Source organism: Capra hircus, chromosome 5 (assembly GCF_001704415.2).
Source record: "Capra hircus breed San Clemente chromosome 5, ASM170441v1, whole genome shotgun sequence".
NCBI classification, from domain to species: Eukaryota; Metazoa; Chordata; class Mammalia; order Artiodactyla; family Bovidae; genus Capra; species Capra hircus.
In genome coordinates this window covers 83,438,547-83,453,682 of record NC_030812.1, presented here as the reverse complement: position 1 = coordinate 83,453,682, position 15,136 = coordinate 83,438,547, and the positions used below count along the sequence as shown (strand labels likewise).

General features: G+C 38.0%; 1 protein-coding gene across 2 annotated transcripts in view; it reads right to left on the bottom strand.

Moving 5' to 3' along the window:
* The window catches only part of CASC1 (cancer susceptibility candidate 1), an 89,776-nt gene that overhangs the window by 55,779 nt on the left and 18,861 nt on the right, over positions 1-15,136 (bottom strand). For both annotated transcript variants that reach the window (XM_005680744.3, XM_005680743.3), the window contains 3 exons: positions 13,505-13,596; positions 9,512-9,613; positions 8,302-8,439 (listed from right to left, as the gene is read on the bottom strand). In XM_005680744.3, the coding sequence (XP_005680801.1) occupies positions 8,302-8,439; positions 9,512-9,613; positions 13,505-13,596 (332 nt within the window). The remainder of the gene's footprint in view (positions 1-8,301; positions 8,440-9,511; positions 9,614-13,504; positions 13,597-15,136) is intronic.

Sequence of the window (15,136 nt, the reverse complement as noted above, 5' to 3'; positions counted from 1 at the left end):
AATAGAGGAAAACAACAGAATGGGAAAGACTAGAGATCTCTTCAAGAAAATCAGAGATACCAAGGGCACATTTCATGCAAAGATGGGATTGGTAAAGGACAGAAATGGTATGGACCTAACAGAAGCAGAAGATATTAAGAACAGGTGGCAAGAATACACAGAAGAACTGTACAAAAAAGATCTTCATGACCCAGATATTCACGATGGTGTGATCATTCACCTAGAGCCAGACATCCTGGAATGTGAAGTCAAGTGGGCCTTAGAAAGCATCACTACGAACAAAGCTAGTAGAGGTGAAGGAATTCCAGTTGAGCTATTTCAAATCCTGAAAGACGATGCTGTGAAAGTGCTTCACTCAATATGCCAGCAAATTTGGAAAACTCAGCAGTGGCCACAGGACTGGAAAAGGTCAGTTTTCATTCCAATCCCAAAGAAAGGCAATGCCAAAGAATGCTCAAACTACTGCACAATTGCACTCATCTCACACGCTAGTAAAGTAATGGTCAAAATTCTCCAAGCCAGGCTTCAGCAATACATGAAGCGTGAAATTCCAGATGTCCAAGCTGGTTTTAGAAAAGGCAGAGGAACCAGATATCAAATTGCCAACATCCACTGGATCATGGAAAAGGCAAGAGAGTTCCAGAAAAACATTGATTTCTGCTTTATTGACTACTCTAAAGCCTTTGACTGTGTGGATCACAATAAACTGTGGGAAATTCTGAGAGAGATGGGAATACCAGACCACCTGACCTGCCTCTTGAGAAACCTGTATGCAGGTCAGGAAGCAACAGTTAGACCTGGACATGGAACAACAGACTGGTTCCAAATAGGAAAAGGAGTATGTCAGGGTAGTACATTGTCACCCTGCTTATTTAACTTATATGCAGAGTACATCATGAGAAACACTGGACTGGAAGAAGCACAAGCTGGAATCAAGATTGCTGGGAGAAATATCAATCACCTCAGATATGTAGATGACACCACCCTTATGGCAGAAAATGAAGAGGAACTAAAAAGCCTCTTGATGAAAGTGAAAGACGAGAGTGAAAAAGTTGGCTTAAAGCTCAACATTCAGAAAACGAAGATCATGGCATCTGGTCCCATCACTTCATGGGAAATAGATGGGGAAACAGTGGAAACAGTGTCAGGCTTTATTTTTTAGGCTCCAAAATCACTGCAGATGGTGACTGCAGCCATGAAATTAAAAGACGCTTACTCCTTGGAAGGAAAGTTATGACCAACCTAGATAGCATATTCAAAAGCAGAGACTTTTCCAACAAAGGTCCATCTAGTCAAGGCTATGGTTTTTCCTCTGGTCATGTATGGATGTGAGAGTTGCACTGTGAAAAAGGCTGAGCACCAAAGAATTGATGCTTTTGAACTGTGGTGTTGGAGAAGACTCTTGAGAGTCCCTTGGACTGCAAGGAGATCCAACCAGTCCATTCTGAAGATCAGCCCTGGGATTTCTTTGGAAGGAATGATGCTAAAGCTGAGACTCCAGTACTTTGGCCACCTCGTGCGAAGAGTTGACTCATTGGAAAAGACTCTGGTGCTGGGAGGGATTGGGGGCAGGAGAAGAAGGGAACGACAGAGGATGAGATGGCTGGATGGCATCACTGACTCAATGGACGTGAGTCTGAGTGAACTCTGGGAGTTGGTGATGGACAGGGAGGCCTGGCATGCTGTGATTCACCAGGTCGCAAAGAGTTGGACAGGACTGAGCGACTGAACTGAATATTCCATTGTGTATATGTACCACAACTTCCTTATCCATTCATCTGCTAATGGATATCTAGGTTGCTTCCATGTCCTAGCTATTATAAATAGTACTGCAATGAACACTGGGGTACATGTGTCTCTTTCAATTCTGGTTTCCTTGGTGTATATGCCAGCAGTGGGACTGCTGGGTCATATGGCAGTTCTATTTCCAGTTTTTTAAGGAATCTCCACACTGTTCTCCATTGTGGCTGTACTAGTCTGCATTCCCACCAACAGTGTAAGAGGGTTCTCTTTTCTCCACACCCTCTCCAGTTTTATCGTTTGTAGACTTTTTGATGGCAGCCATTCTGACCGGCGTGAGATGGTACCTCATTGTGGTTTTGATTTGCATTTCTCTGATAATGAGCGATGTTGAGCATCTTTTCAAGTGTTTGTTAGCCACCTGTATGTCTTCTATGGAGAAATGTCTGTTTAGTTCTTTGGCGCATTTTTTGATCAGGTTGTTTATTTTTCTGGTATTGAGCTGCATGAATTGCTTATATATTTTGGAGATTAATTCTTTGTCAGTTGCTTCATTTGCTATTATTTTCTCTCATTCTGAAGGCTGCCTTTTCACCTCGCTTATAGTTTCCTCTGTTGTGCAAAAGCTTTTAGGTTTAATTAGGTCTCATTTGTTTATTTTTGTTTTTATTTCCATTCCTCTGGGAGGTAGATCATTGAGGATCTTGCTGTGATTTATGTGAAAGAGTGTTCTACCTACGTTTTCCTCTAAGAGTTTTATGGTTCCTGGTCTTACATTTAGACCTTTAATCCATTTTGAGTTTACTTTTGTATATGGTGTTAGAAAGCGTTCTAGTTTCATTCTTTTACAGGTGGTTGACCAGTTTTCCCAGCACTACTTGTTATTTGAAATTGTCTTTTCTCCATTGTATATTTTTGCCCCCTTTGTCAAAGATAAGGTGTCCAAAGGGGCATGGATTTATCTCTGGGCTTTCTATTTTGTCCCACTGATCTATATTTCTGTCTTTGTGCCAGTATCATACTGTCTTGATGATTGTAGCTTTGTAGTATAGTCTGAAGTCAGGCAAGTTGATTCCTCCAGTTCCACTCTTCTTTCTCAAGATTGCTTTGGTTGTTCGAGGTTTTCCGTGTTTCCATATGAATTTTGAAACTACTTGTTTTAGTTCTGTGAAAAATACCATTGGTAGCTTGATAGGGATTGTACTGAATCTATAGTTTGCTTTGGGTAGTACACTCATTTTCACTATATTGATTCTTCCAATCCACAAACATGGTACTTTTCTCCATCTATTTGTGTCATCTTTGATTTCTTTCATCAGTGTTTTATAGTTTTCTATATATAGGTCTTCTGTTTCTTTAGGTAAATTTATTTCTAAGTAGTTTATTCTTTTCACTGCAAAAGTGAGTGGGATTGTTTCCTTAATTTCTGTTTTCTCATTAGTAGTGTATAGGAATGCAAGGGATTTCTGTGTATTAATTTCATATCCTGCAACTTTACTATAGTCATTGATTAGCTTCAGTAATTTTCTGGTGGTATCTTTACGTTTTTTTATATAGAGGATCCTGTCATTTGCAAACAGAGTTTTACTTCTTTTCCAATCTGGATTCCTTTTAGTTCTTTTTCTTCTCCGACTGCTGTGGCTAGGACTTCCAAAACTATGTTGAATAGTAGTGACGAGTGTGGGCACCCTTGTCTTGTTCCTGATTTTAGAGGAAATGCTTTCAATTTTTTGCAATTGAGGATAATGTTTGTTGTGGGTTTGTCGTATATGGCTCTTATTATGTTGAGGTATGTTCCTTCAGTGCCTGCTTTCTGGAGAGTTTTGATCATAAATGAGTGTTGAATTTTGCCAAAGGCTTTCTCTGCATCTATTAAGATAATCATATGGTTTTTATCTTTCAATTTGTTAATGTGGTGTACCACATTGATTGATTTGTGAATATTGAAGAATCCTTGCATCACTGGGGTAAAGCCCACTTGGTCATGATGTATGATCTTTTTAGTATGTTGTTGGATTCTGTTTCCTAGAATTTCGTTGAGGATTTTTGCATCTGTGTTCATCAGTGATACTGGTCTGTAGTTTACCTTTTTTGTGGCATCTTTGTCTGGTTTTGGTATTAGGGTGATGGTGGCCTCATAGAATGAGTTTGGGAGTTTGCCTTCCTCTGCAATTTTCTGGAAGAGTTTGAGTAGAATAGGTGTTAGCTCCTCTCTGAATTTTTGGTAGAATTCACCTGTGAAGCCATCTGGTCCCGGGCTTTTGTTTGTTGGAAGATTTTTGATTATAGTTTCAATTTCCTTGTTTGTGATGTGTCTGTTAAGATTTTCTATTTCTTCCTGGTTCAGTTTTGGAAGGTTATGCTTTTCTAAGAATTTGTCCATTTCTTCCAAATTGTCCATTTTATTGGCATATAATTGCTCATAGTAGTCTCTTACTATCTTTCATATTTCTGTGTTGTCATTTCTCCATTTTGATTTCTAACTTTATTGATTTGATTCTTCTCCCTTTTTTTTCTCTATTTCTGCTCTGATTTTTCAGAGCCTAACTCACCCAGGAGAAAGGAAAAATCCAAATCCAACTGGCTTTAGTCATTCCCTCTCACCTAAGAAAGGACAGGAAAAGTTAAAAACACTTGTGGATTCATTGTCCAGAGACATAGGATTACTTAAAGACTGAGACCTAATCACAAGACTACAGGACTCTTCCTTCACACCTCACTACCACATTACACAAGGCTTATTTACAACAGTTCTTTTACCCAGTCCATCATATCTGGCTATCAAGAAAAAAGTACAAGGTATACCAAATGGCAAAAATCACAAATTGAAAAGACAAAGCAAGCATCAGAACCATACATGGTAGAACCAGACAGACATGGTAGGATATGAAGATTAGAATAGGAATTTAAAACACCTGTGATTAATGTGCTATAGGTTCTAATGGATAAAGTAGATAGCATGCAAGAATTAGATGGGTGATGTAAAATTGAAAGATGGAAATCCCAAGAAAGAACCAAAAAGAAATGCTAGAGGCCATTTCATCAGAAACAAAGAATACCTTTGATGGGCTTATTCCTCAACTGGACACAGCTGAGGAAGGTATCTCTGAGAGTATTTATCAAGAGAATCCTCGAAAACCAAAAAGCAAAGAGAACAAAGACTGAAAAAAGCCAGTACAGAATAACCAAGGAGTTTGGAACAACTTAAAATAAATGTGGCACACACATAATGGAAATACAAGGAGGAAAAGAAGGAAAGAAACAGAAGAAATATTTGAAATAAAAATGGCTGAGAATTTCCCTCAAACTAATGTCAGACACCAAACCACAGATTGAGGAATCTCAGAGAATAACAATAAGATAAATGCCCCAGAAACCTGTTTATGCATATCATTTTCAAAGGACAGAAAATAAAAAATAAAGAAAAATTCCTGAAAGCAGCCCAAGGGAAAAAACACCTTACCTTTAGAAAAACAAAGTTAAGAATTATATCCAACTTCTCAGAAATCATACAACCAAGTGGAGAGACATTCAGTGTTGGGAAAAATTAAGGCACAATATGATCAAGGAACAACAAATAAATAGCAGAATGTAATTTTTTTCCTACAGAAGACAGCAACCAGCTTTATTTTAGGAAATAATCACATGCAATGGAATAGGATTTTTTACTGTAATCAGAATGACCTTTTGATGTGCCGTGAAGCATGAAAGCAATGACTGAGTAAACTCAGCTGAAAAGCAGTACAGCATATAAAGAATAAAAGAGTAGAATTTAATTTTGAAAAGTGACATAGATAATATATAGAAAATTTCTAAAGTAAGAGAAAGAGCATAGTCGTGCTGGGTAGTGTGGGCTCAAGCCAGAAACCTGGGCTTCGTCCTCACCCTCTTACCAGTGGCATGATCTGGGACAAGTTATTTAACATCTGAGTCTCGCTTTCTTCATTTGAAAAATGGGGATGATGGTGCCTACCACACAGGGTTATTGGAGTTACTTCACAGCAGCAACATGAGTAACCTAAACCAGCCTGAGAATGTCTGCCATAGCAAGGCTTACATAGGAATTTGCCATACAAATAAATTTGATAATTTGGAACTTGATGTTTACTGTGGGATAGTGCTCAGTTGCATCCTACTCTTTGCACCCCATGGACTGTAGCAAACTCTGAGTTTGCTCCCCAGCAGGCCCCTCTGTCCATGGTTTTCCAGGCAAGAATATTGGAGTGGGTTTCCATTTCCTACTCCAGGGCATCTTCCTGACCCAGGGATCAAACCCACATCTCTTGAGTCTCCTGCATTGGCAGGTGGATTCTTTACCACTGAGCCACTTGGGAAGCCCTACCATGGGATTACTGCTATCCAGTTCTTTCCGTTCATCTTGTGACTTCTGCTGTTATTGATTACTCTCCTTGTCTGTCTCCTGTTTTATTTTACTTATCCTTTTCTCATCTTCCCTACTATTTATTATTTCTGCCTCTATACCCCACATTTGTAACAGGAAGATGTCATACCCAGCTCATCACTGGTGAACTCTAGTACTACTTCCTGCTGCCTCTGCTAGTTAAAGAGCAGCAGATTCCTGGACCAGCATCACATCATGGCAGTCTCAGTCGGAAGAGAGGATATGAAAGAACACTCTGTGAGGACTCTGTTAGCAGCCAAACCCCTCATGGGAGGCTCTTTGGAATCTTTGGAAAGTCAGAGTAAGGCTCATCTAAGGTCTCGTAGGGGACCATAAGCAAGTCACTATCTGTTTCTTCATGTGTAAAATGAATCTCATAAGCTTGTTTTCCAGATTAAATTAGGCAAACATATTATGACCTTAACAGTCTGGAGTAATTCCACTCTATAGGCACATGGAGAAGCAAACCACAGTGATAAGAACTGCAACATGGTAAGGAAATGAAACAAAAAGCATTAGAGAATAAAAGGACCAAGAGGAGTGAATTCTTTGTGTTGGTGTTGTTCAGTTGCTAAGTCATGTTCAACTCTTTGTGACTCCATGGACTGCAGCATGCCAGGCTCCTCAGTCCTTCACTATCTCCCAGAGTTTGCTCAAGTGCGTGTCCATTGAGTCAGTGAAACTACCTAACCATTTCATCCTCTGCCATCCTCTTCTCTTTTTGCCTTTAATCTTTCCTAGCATCAAGTTCTTTCCCAATGAGTCAGCTCTTCGTATCAGATAGCCAGTTTCCATTGCTACATTGGTGTATCTAAGTGTGGATTCCATTCTGTTTATCCTAACTTGGGATTTGTTGGGTTTCTGAGGATTCTGGGAAATTGTCAGCCTAATGAATATTGTCTCTTCCTTATTCTACATCTCCTTCTGGCACTCCTTGTCAATATACCTTTAGTCCTTTTTGTTCCATCATACATGTCTGTTAACTACTCCTTGATAATTTTTCATCTCTTCACTGTGCTGTATTCTGATAAATTCTTCCAATCTAACTACTGACTCACTCATTACTAAGAATTCTTGGTAGAGACATTATTGTTTTGCCTTCATCAAGCTAAATAGGAGCCAATCAAGTGCATATCATCACCCTTCACAGTGTAGGTTTTCATCTATTATCCACATTACCTTTCTGAGGCTCTCAGCCATAAAAGGGTCTCTGATATCACTTGCTACCTTGCTTGTACCTTAGGCTTGCCTCCTGATGCTCCTTTAAACCAATGATAAGCCACGAAAGATGAACACATGGACACTTTCTAGGAAGCCACTGACTTTGACACTTGTCCACTTTTCTGAATTGTCTTATGGACTCCAAGATTTTTCCTTTACTTTCCTTTGAGCTAGGCAACGGATTTAAATGTCACAACTTTTTTTCCTGGCATTTTTAAGTGCATGGTAAGTGGTAGTGCCTCAGGTTAACCTATCCATCCTATTTGTAGAAATAGAAAGTAGGATATTCTTATTCATCTTTGTACTTACAGTGCTTAAAAGAGGTGCTTGGCTTATAGTTAACATTAAAAAAAATATGTGTAATGAATCACTGAAAAGTGGATAATTCTGGCTGAAGATAAAATCATACACTTTTACACTTATCTACATAAATGGGTGCAACTTGATTTTTTTCTGGGATTGGATACACTTACAGTTAATGTTACAGTTTTGGACTTCCCTGGTAGCTCAGATGGTAAAGCGTCTGCCTACAACTCGGGAGACCTGGGTTCTATCCCTGGGTTGGGGAGACCCCCTGGAGAAGGAAATGGCAACCCAATCCAGTACTCTTGCCTGGAAAATCCCATGGATGGAGGAGCGTGGTAGGCTATAGTCCGTGGGGTCACAAACAGTTGGATACAACTGAGCGACATCACTTTCACATTCACATTTCACAGTTAATGTTTCAGATTTGTTAGGCTGATCTTACCTAAGCTGGTGAGAGGTTTTTAGGAGTGGTAAAAATAAAAAATAAAATAAAAACACGAGCAAATATTTTTCTTCCTAACCAAGAAAGAAGTAGTGTTACAAACTGACAAATGCAATAATTTTTTCTATTTTTGGAGTCAATATCAGACTATTTATAACTTAAAATCACAGAATAATGCTTAAATACTTACATTTAGCACTAGTTTACTCTCCTCAATCACTTCCTCTAAAGTCTCATTGGTTTCCTCTTTCCACAAGGTAATAAAAGTATTAATTTCTTGGGCTATTGAAGGATCAGGACTCCCATCACATTGAATGTAGTGTTTCCACTGTGGAACAGAAATGCTTGCAAGTTCTCACTGATGAAAATTCCACCAAAGATTAAATTACTTCTTTTTCGAGGTATGAACTCTTATAACCTAGTTTTCCAATTCAGGCGAAAACATATTACGATTTTAGTTACTTGCAGATGTCTCTAAAATACCCAAATATCTCTGCATCAATATAACTTATAAGCTTCAATAACTCAAATAAATAGAAATTATATCTATTGTCACATTTTACTTTTAAAACAGTGTTTATGAGATAATTTTGTTTTGCTTTCCTTGCTAATCATATAGCTCCTGTCTTTACACAAGTTTAACATTTGGGTTAATTTATATTTCTCAAATTATTACTAACTATTAATCGTCATGTCATTTTCATATGTCATTCATTCACTGTGTAGTCTATGCAAACTCTACATTTGTAATCGTATTGTTTGTGTGTGTGTGTATGTGTGTGTGACACTTGTTCAGTCATGTACGACTCTTTGCGACCCCATGGACTGAAGCTCACCAGACTCCTCTGTCTGTGGAATTCTTCAGGCAAAAATACTGGAGTGGGTTGCCATTTCCTTTTCCAAGGGATCTTTCTGACCCAGGGATTGAACCTGGGTCTCCCACATTGCAGGCAGATTCTTTACCATCTGAACCACCAGAGAAGCCCAATCATATTGTGATTACAATTTTTTTTGCTTTAAGTTATACTATAATCTTTGCCATATTATTACAGTTTTTCCTTTTTAACCACGGATATTGTTTCCAAAGCTGCACTGTTTTGAACAACACTTGACTGCCTCAGGGTCAAACTTTTTATATTTTAATTTAGGATAACTTCCTCAGTATAAATTCCCCAAAATTAAATCAGAGTCAAAGGATATAAAAATGTCAAGGATCTTATTGACAAATAGATTTCTTAAAAGCTATATGAATTTAATTTGCTACAAGCAAATGAGAGGGATCTGTCAGATTAAATTTTTTATAGATACATTTAAAGTTTCCTGTTATTAAGATGGATATTGGATTATAACTCCCTCTTATGGTATAAAAGTGTTAGCTAATGAAATAAAATCAGTCCTACCTGTGAAAGAAATCTATTATCTCGTTTCAATTTCTCTGCTTCAGGAAAACATGCTTCTAATAAATAAAGTTCTTCAAGCTCTTCATTTCTCCTTTCTAGATCCTGTTTCATGAGGATAGATACATTGATCTTTTTTTAATTTCAGCTTTGTATTTTGTAAGTAGCATCTAAAATTTACTGGATAAATATTTAATTTCAAGATGAATACTACAATTTGTTTAAATGTAACTGATATTTCATGATTGGGATAATCACAATGGTGTGATCACTCATCTAGAGCCAGACATCCTGGAATGTGAAGTCAAGTAGGCCTTAGAAACCAGCACTATGAACAAAGCTAGTGGAGGTGATGGAATTCCAGTTGAGCTATTTCAAATCTTGAAAGATGATGCTGTGAAAGTGCTGCACTCAATATGCCAGCAAACTTGGAAAACTCAGCAGTGGCCACAGGACTGGAAAAGGTCAGTTTTCATTCCAATCCCAAAGAAAGGCAATGCCAAAGAATGCTCAAACTACTGCACAATTGCACTCATCTCACACGCTAGTAAAGTAATGGTCAAAATTCTCCAAGCCAGGCTTAAGCAATATGTGAACTGTGAACTTCCTGGTGTTCAAGCTGGTTTTAGAAAAGGCAGAGGAGGGATTATGGAAAAAGCAAGAGAGTTCCAGAAAAACATCGATTTCTGCTTTATTGACTATGCCAAAGCCTTTGACTGTGTGGATCACAATAAACTGTGGGAAATTCTGAAAGAGAGGGGAATACCAGACCACCTGACCTGCCTCTTGAGAAATCTGTATGCAGGCCAGGAAGCAACAGTTAGACCTGGACATGGAACAACAGACTGGTTCCAAATGGGAAAAGCAGTAGGTCAAGGCTGTATATTGTCACCCTGCTTATATGCAGAGTACATCATGAGAAACGCTGGACTGGAAGAAGCACAAGCTTGAATCAAGATTGCCGGGAGAAATATCAATCACCTCAGATATGTAGATGACACCACCCTTATGGCAGAAAGTGAAGAGGAACTAAAGAGCCTCTTGATGAAAGTAAAAGAGGAGAGTGAAAAAGTTGGCTTAAAGCTCAACATTCAGAAAACGATAATCATGGCATCCGGTCCCATCATTTCATGGGAAATAGATGGGGAAACAGTGGAAACAGTGTCAGACTTTATTTTTGGGGCTCCCAAATCACTGCAGATGGTGACTGCAGCCATGAAATTAAAAGACACTTACTCCTTGGAAGGAAAGTTATGACCAACCTAGATAGCATATTCAAAAGCAGAGACATGACTTTGCCGACTAAGGTCTTCCTAGTCAAGGCTATGGTTTTTCCAGTAGTTATGTATGGATGTGAGAGTTGCACTGTGAAGAAGGCTGAGCACCAAAGAATTGATGCTTCTGAACTGTGGTGTTGGAGAAGACTCTTGAGAGTCCCTTGGACTGCAAGGAGATCCAACCAGTCCATTCTGAAGGAGATCAGCCCTGGGATTTCTTTGGAAGGAATGATGCTAAAGCTGAAACTCCAGTACTTTGGCCACCTGATGCGAAGAGTTGACTCATTGGAAAAGACTTTGATGCTGGGAGGGATTGGCGGCAGGAGGAGAAGGGGACGACAGAGGAGGAGATGGCTGGATGGCATCACTGACTCTATGGACGTGAGTCTGAGTGAACTCTGGGAGTTGGTGATGGACAGGGAGGCCTGGAGTGCTGCGATTCATGGGGTCACAAAGAGTCGGACACAACTGAGTGACTGAACTGAACTGATATTTCTAAAAGGTTTCATCTGAAACAGTGGTATATATAGCGTGATATGCAGCCTCCAGGTGGATTCTCCAAATTCCTTCGGGATCAGTGAGGTCAAATCTATTTTAATGACAAAACTACGACTTTATTTGCGCTTTTTGCAGGGTACACATTTGCAAGATGGTGTAAAATTGCTGGCGCCTTTGTTCAAATCAAGGCAAAAGCTTTATTAGTGGTCATATTCTTCAGGAGAGAGGGGTGATAAGTAGCCAGGTTCACATAAGAATGACCTGATGAAGAAGTAAACATTATTAATTGTATTAAATATAAAAACTTAAGTATATGTCCTTCGATATTCTGTGTGGTAAGATGGGAAGAATGCATAGAGCACTTTTGCTGCATATCAAAGAACAATGCTATCTTGAGAAATAAACATCTGTGCAACTGTTTGAGTACTTTGGCAGACCTTCTGTCAGAAATGAATGAACTGACCATGTCACTTTCAGGAAACACTGCTGCCCTTGATAAAATTCAAGCTTTCAGATAAAAGTTTGAATTTTAGAAAACCTGTATCCACTACTAGGGAGCCTGACAGTTTCCCGATCCTTAAAACCTTTTCCTGTTTGGCTGGAGTTGACACTAATGCATGTGATCTTTTTGATAATGAATTATAAGAATACATCAACATTTGGAAGCAAATAATTCAGTGAACCATTTTTTCCCAAGCTATCAAGTCATGATGTTGCAAAATCATGTGTCAATAAAAGATTTATTCAGAGTATAAAAATAGATCAACATTTTAGTGTAACAGAGTACATAAAGTTCATTTATTTGGTTTCAGATTCCACATTAAGATGCTACCACCTATTGAGTTTCAGTGTAGTATCAAGGCAAGAATCCACAATCATCTGAAAGGCTGTTACAATATTTTTCCTTTTTCCAACTATCTATATGAGGCCAAATTTTCTTTCTTTATATCTACTTCAATTGAAACAACACACACTGTAACAGATGGAATAATGAAGTAAGGAGGAGATCCAGGAGGGCTTCCCAGGTGGCACTAGTGGCAAAGAACCTGCCTGCCCATGAAGGTTAGAAGTAAGGAATTCAGGTTAGATCCCTGTGTTGGGAAGATCTCTTGGAGGAAGGCATGGCAACCCACTCCAGTATTCTTGCCTAGAGAAATCTCATGGACAGAGGAGTCTGGCAGGCTGCAGTCCATAGGGTCGCAGAGTCGGACACGACTGAAGTGACTCAGCATACATATGAGATCCAGTTGTCTTTTGTTAAGTCAGACATTAAAGAGCTTTAAGAGATAAAAACAATGCCACTCATTTCCCTAATTTAAATATACATTTATGTGGTAACGGATGTTAACTAGATTTATTGTGGGATCATTTCATAATACATGCAACTATTGAATCATTATGTCATACATTTGAAACTAATATAATTTTATAACTCAATAAATACTGCAATTGTTTTTTTTCTTTAAGTATGTTTAATGTGTTTACTTCTTAATTTATGTTTACATTTAACAATGTCTAATCTCTATTAATACAATAAATATCTTGAAATTTGTTTTAATTTCTAATATGATAAATATTTATACATATAAACTGTCTAAACAAAAACTTCTTGGGGATCTTCACTTTTTAATAGTAATGAGGCTTTGTCCTGAGATTAAAAGGTCTCAGAACTACTGATTCAATAATGAAGAAATCTGGTGAAAAAGAGAAGTGAAATTTTAAAAGGTGAGGTAGAATTTGAACATTTTTTGGTTCCTATATTTAATTATCCATAAGATAGATTGAGAATAATAACTTAATGGTTATAAGCATGAGCTCTGAAGCAAGACTACTTCTATCTAAGTCTTGGCTATGAAATTTATTAGCTGTTTAATCTGTCCATATTCCCCAATTTCCTCATCTGTGAAATGTGGGTAATAATTTACCCACCATAACTTTATGGTAGGATCAAATGAGTTAAATCAGTTCATACAGGCCTAAATATTATGGGTATCTATGGAAGAGGATGATATGAAATAGCCAAATAGATCTGATTGCTGTTGTTTTAGTTTCTAAGTCATGTCTGACTTTTTGTAACCCAGTGGACTGTAGCCCACCAGGCTACTCTGTTCATGGGATCTCCCAGGCAAAAATACCAGAGTGGGTCGCATTTCCTTCTCTAAAATAGATCTGATAGCCACATTGTTTGTCTTCAGTAATAATATCATTAATGTTTACTTACTTTTGCTTCAAGTTTTTGCAATTTTTCATTCTCAATTCGTTGTATTTCAAGTCTTTCCATTTCTTCTTTTTCATATTTCACACGTGCTTCTTCTAAAGAACAACAGCAAGAAAATTTTTTAGTCTGTTTTTAAGCACTTAAAGTGACTGCAAATACTTAAGATATAGTGGTGGTAGAATATTAGATTTAAGTCACAGCCTTTATCATGTGGTAGAAATAAAACTGTCAGATTTCTTTCAAAAAAAACCACGACTCTCAAAATTTCTGGCCCACAATTATATTTCTCTTCTCCAAAAAGTTTATGGCAATCTAATAATGATTTTAATAAATGAAAGTGACAGATCTATCATGGGTAATTAAGAAGAAATAAAATCTTCAGATTTCCATAATGTCGTGACATCCACACCATCAGAAGTAACTACCTAAATTTTCTTTTGCTTTCACTGTTAAAAAATAAACCATGAAATATACGTTAAAGAATAAGAGTTTAACCCAAAATAAAAAACATTCCCCAAGCAGTAGGTCATGATACTGTATTCTTATCATAAGTCACCTAAAGGATTTATATGATTATTAATAAAAAATCAACTTGGGAACTAATGTGCTGGTGGTGCTCAGTTGCTAAGTCATGTCTGACTCTTTGCGATCTCATGGACTGTAACCCTGCCAGGCGCCTCTGTCCATGGGATTTTCCAGGCAAAAATACTGGAGTGGGTTGCCATTTCTTCCTCCAGGGGATCTCAAACCTGCATCTCCTGCATTGGTAGGCAGATTCCTTACCACTGAACCACCTGGGAAGCTAAGGACAGACATTTAAAACCCAGTATGAATCAACAGATGTTCTTCATGTTAAAAGCTACAACTATCTGAACTATTCAGATTCTTAAAGTCACTTTTAAGTATTTTAAATAACCAAATTTTTATTAATTTCTACCTGACATTTTTTAACAAATGAAAATCCTCTTTAAATTTGACAAATAGATATTATTACACTGTAAGAACTTAGGCTGCTCTATGTGTTTCTTGCTAGTATATATTTCCCATATTTAATTTAAGAATTCTTACTGCACAATCAGCACCAAAGCTCTCAATTTAATCAGTAAGTAATGATATAAACACTTTAAGATAGGATTGCCATATTTAGCAAATAAAAATATAGGATGCTCAAATGAATTTGAATTTCAGATAAGTAATGGAATTTTTTTGTTTGTTTCAGTTCAGTTCAGTTCAGTCACTCAGTTGTGTCTGACTCTTTGCGACCCCATGAATCGCAGCACGCCAGGCCTCCCTGTCCATCACCAACTCCCGGAGTTCACTCAGACTCACATCCATCGAGTCCGTGATGCCATCCAGCCATCTCATCCTCGGTCGTCTCCTTCTCCTCCTGCCCCCAATCCCTCCCAGCACCAGAGTCTTTTCCAATGAGTCAACTCTTCGCATCAAGTGGCCAAAGTACTGGAGTTTCAGCTTTAGCATCATTCCTTCCAAAGAAATCCCAGGGCTGATCTCCTTCAGAATGGACTGGTTGGATCTCCTTGCAGTCCAAGGGACTCTCAAGAGTCAAGTATATACTAAATATTGCATGGGTAAATTATCCCAAATTATCCATTGTTTATCTGAAATTCAAATTTA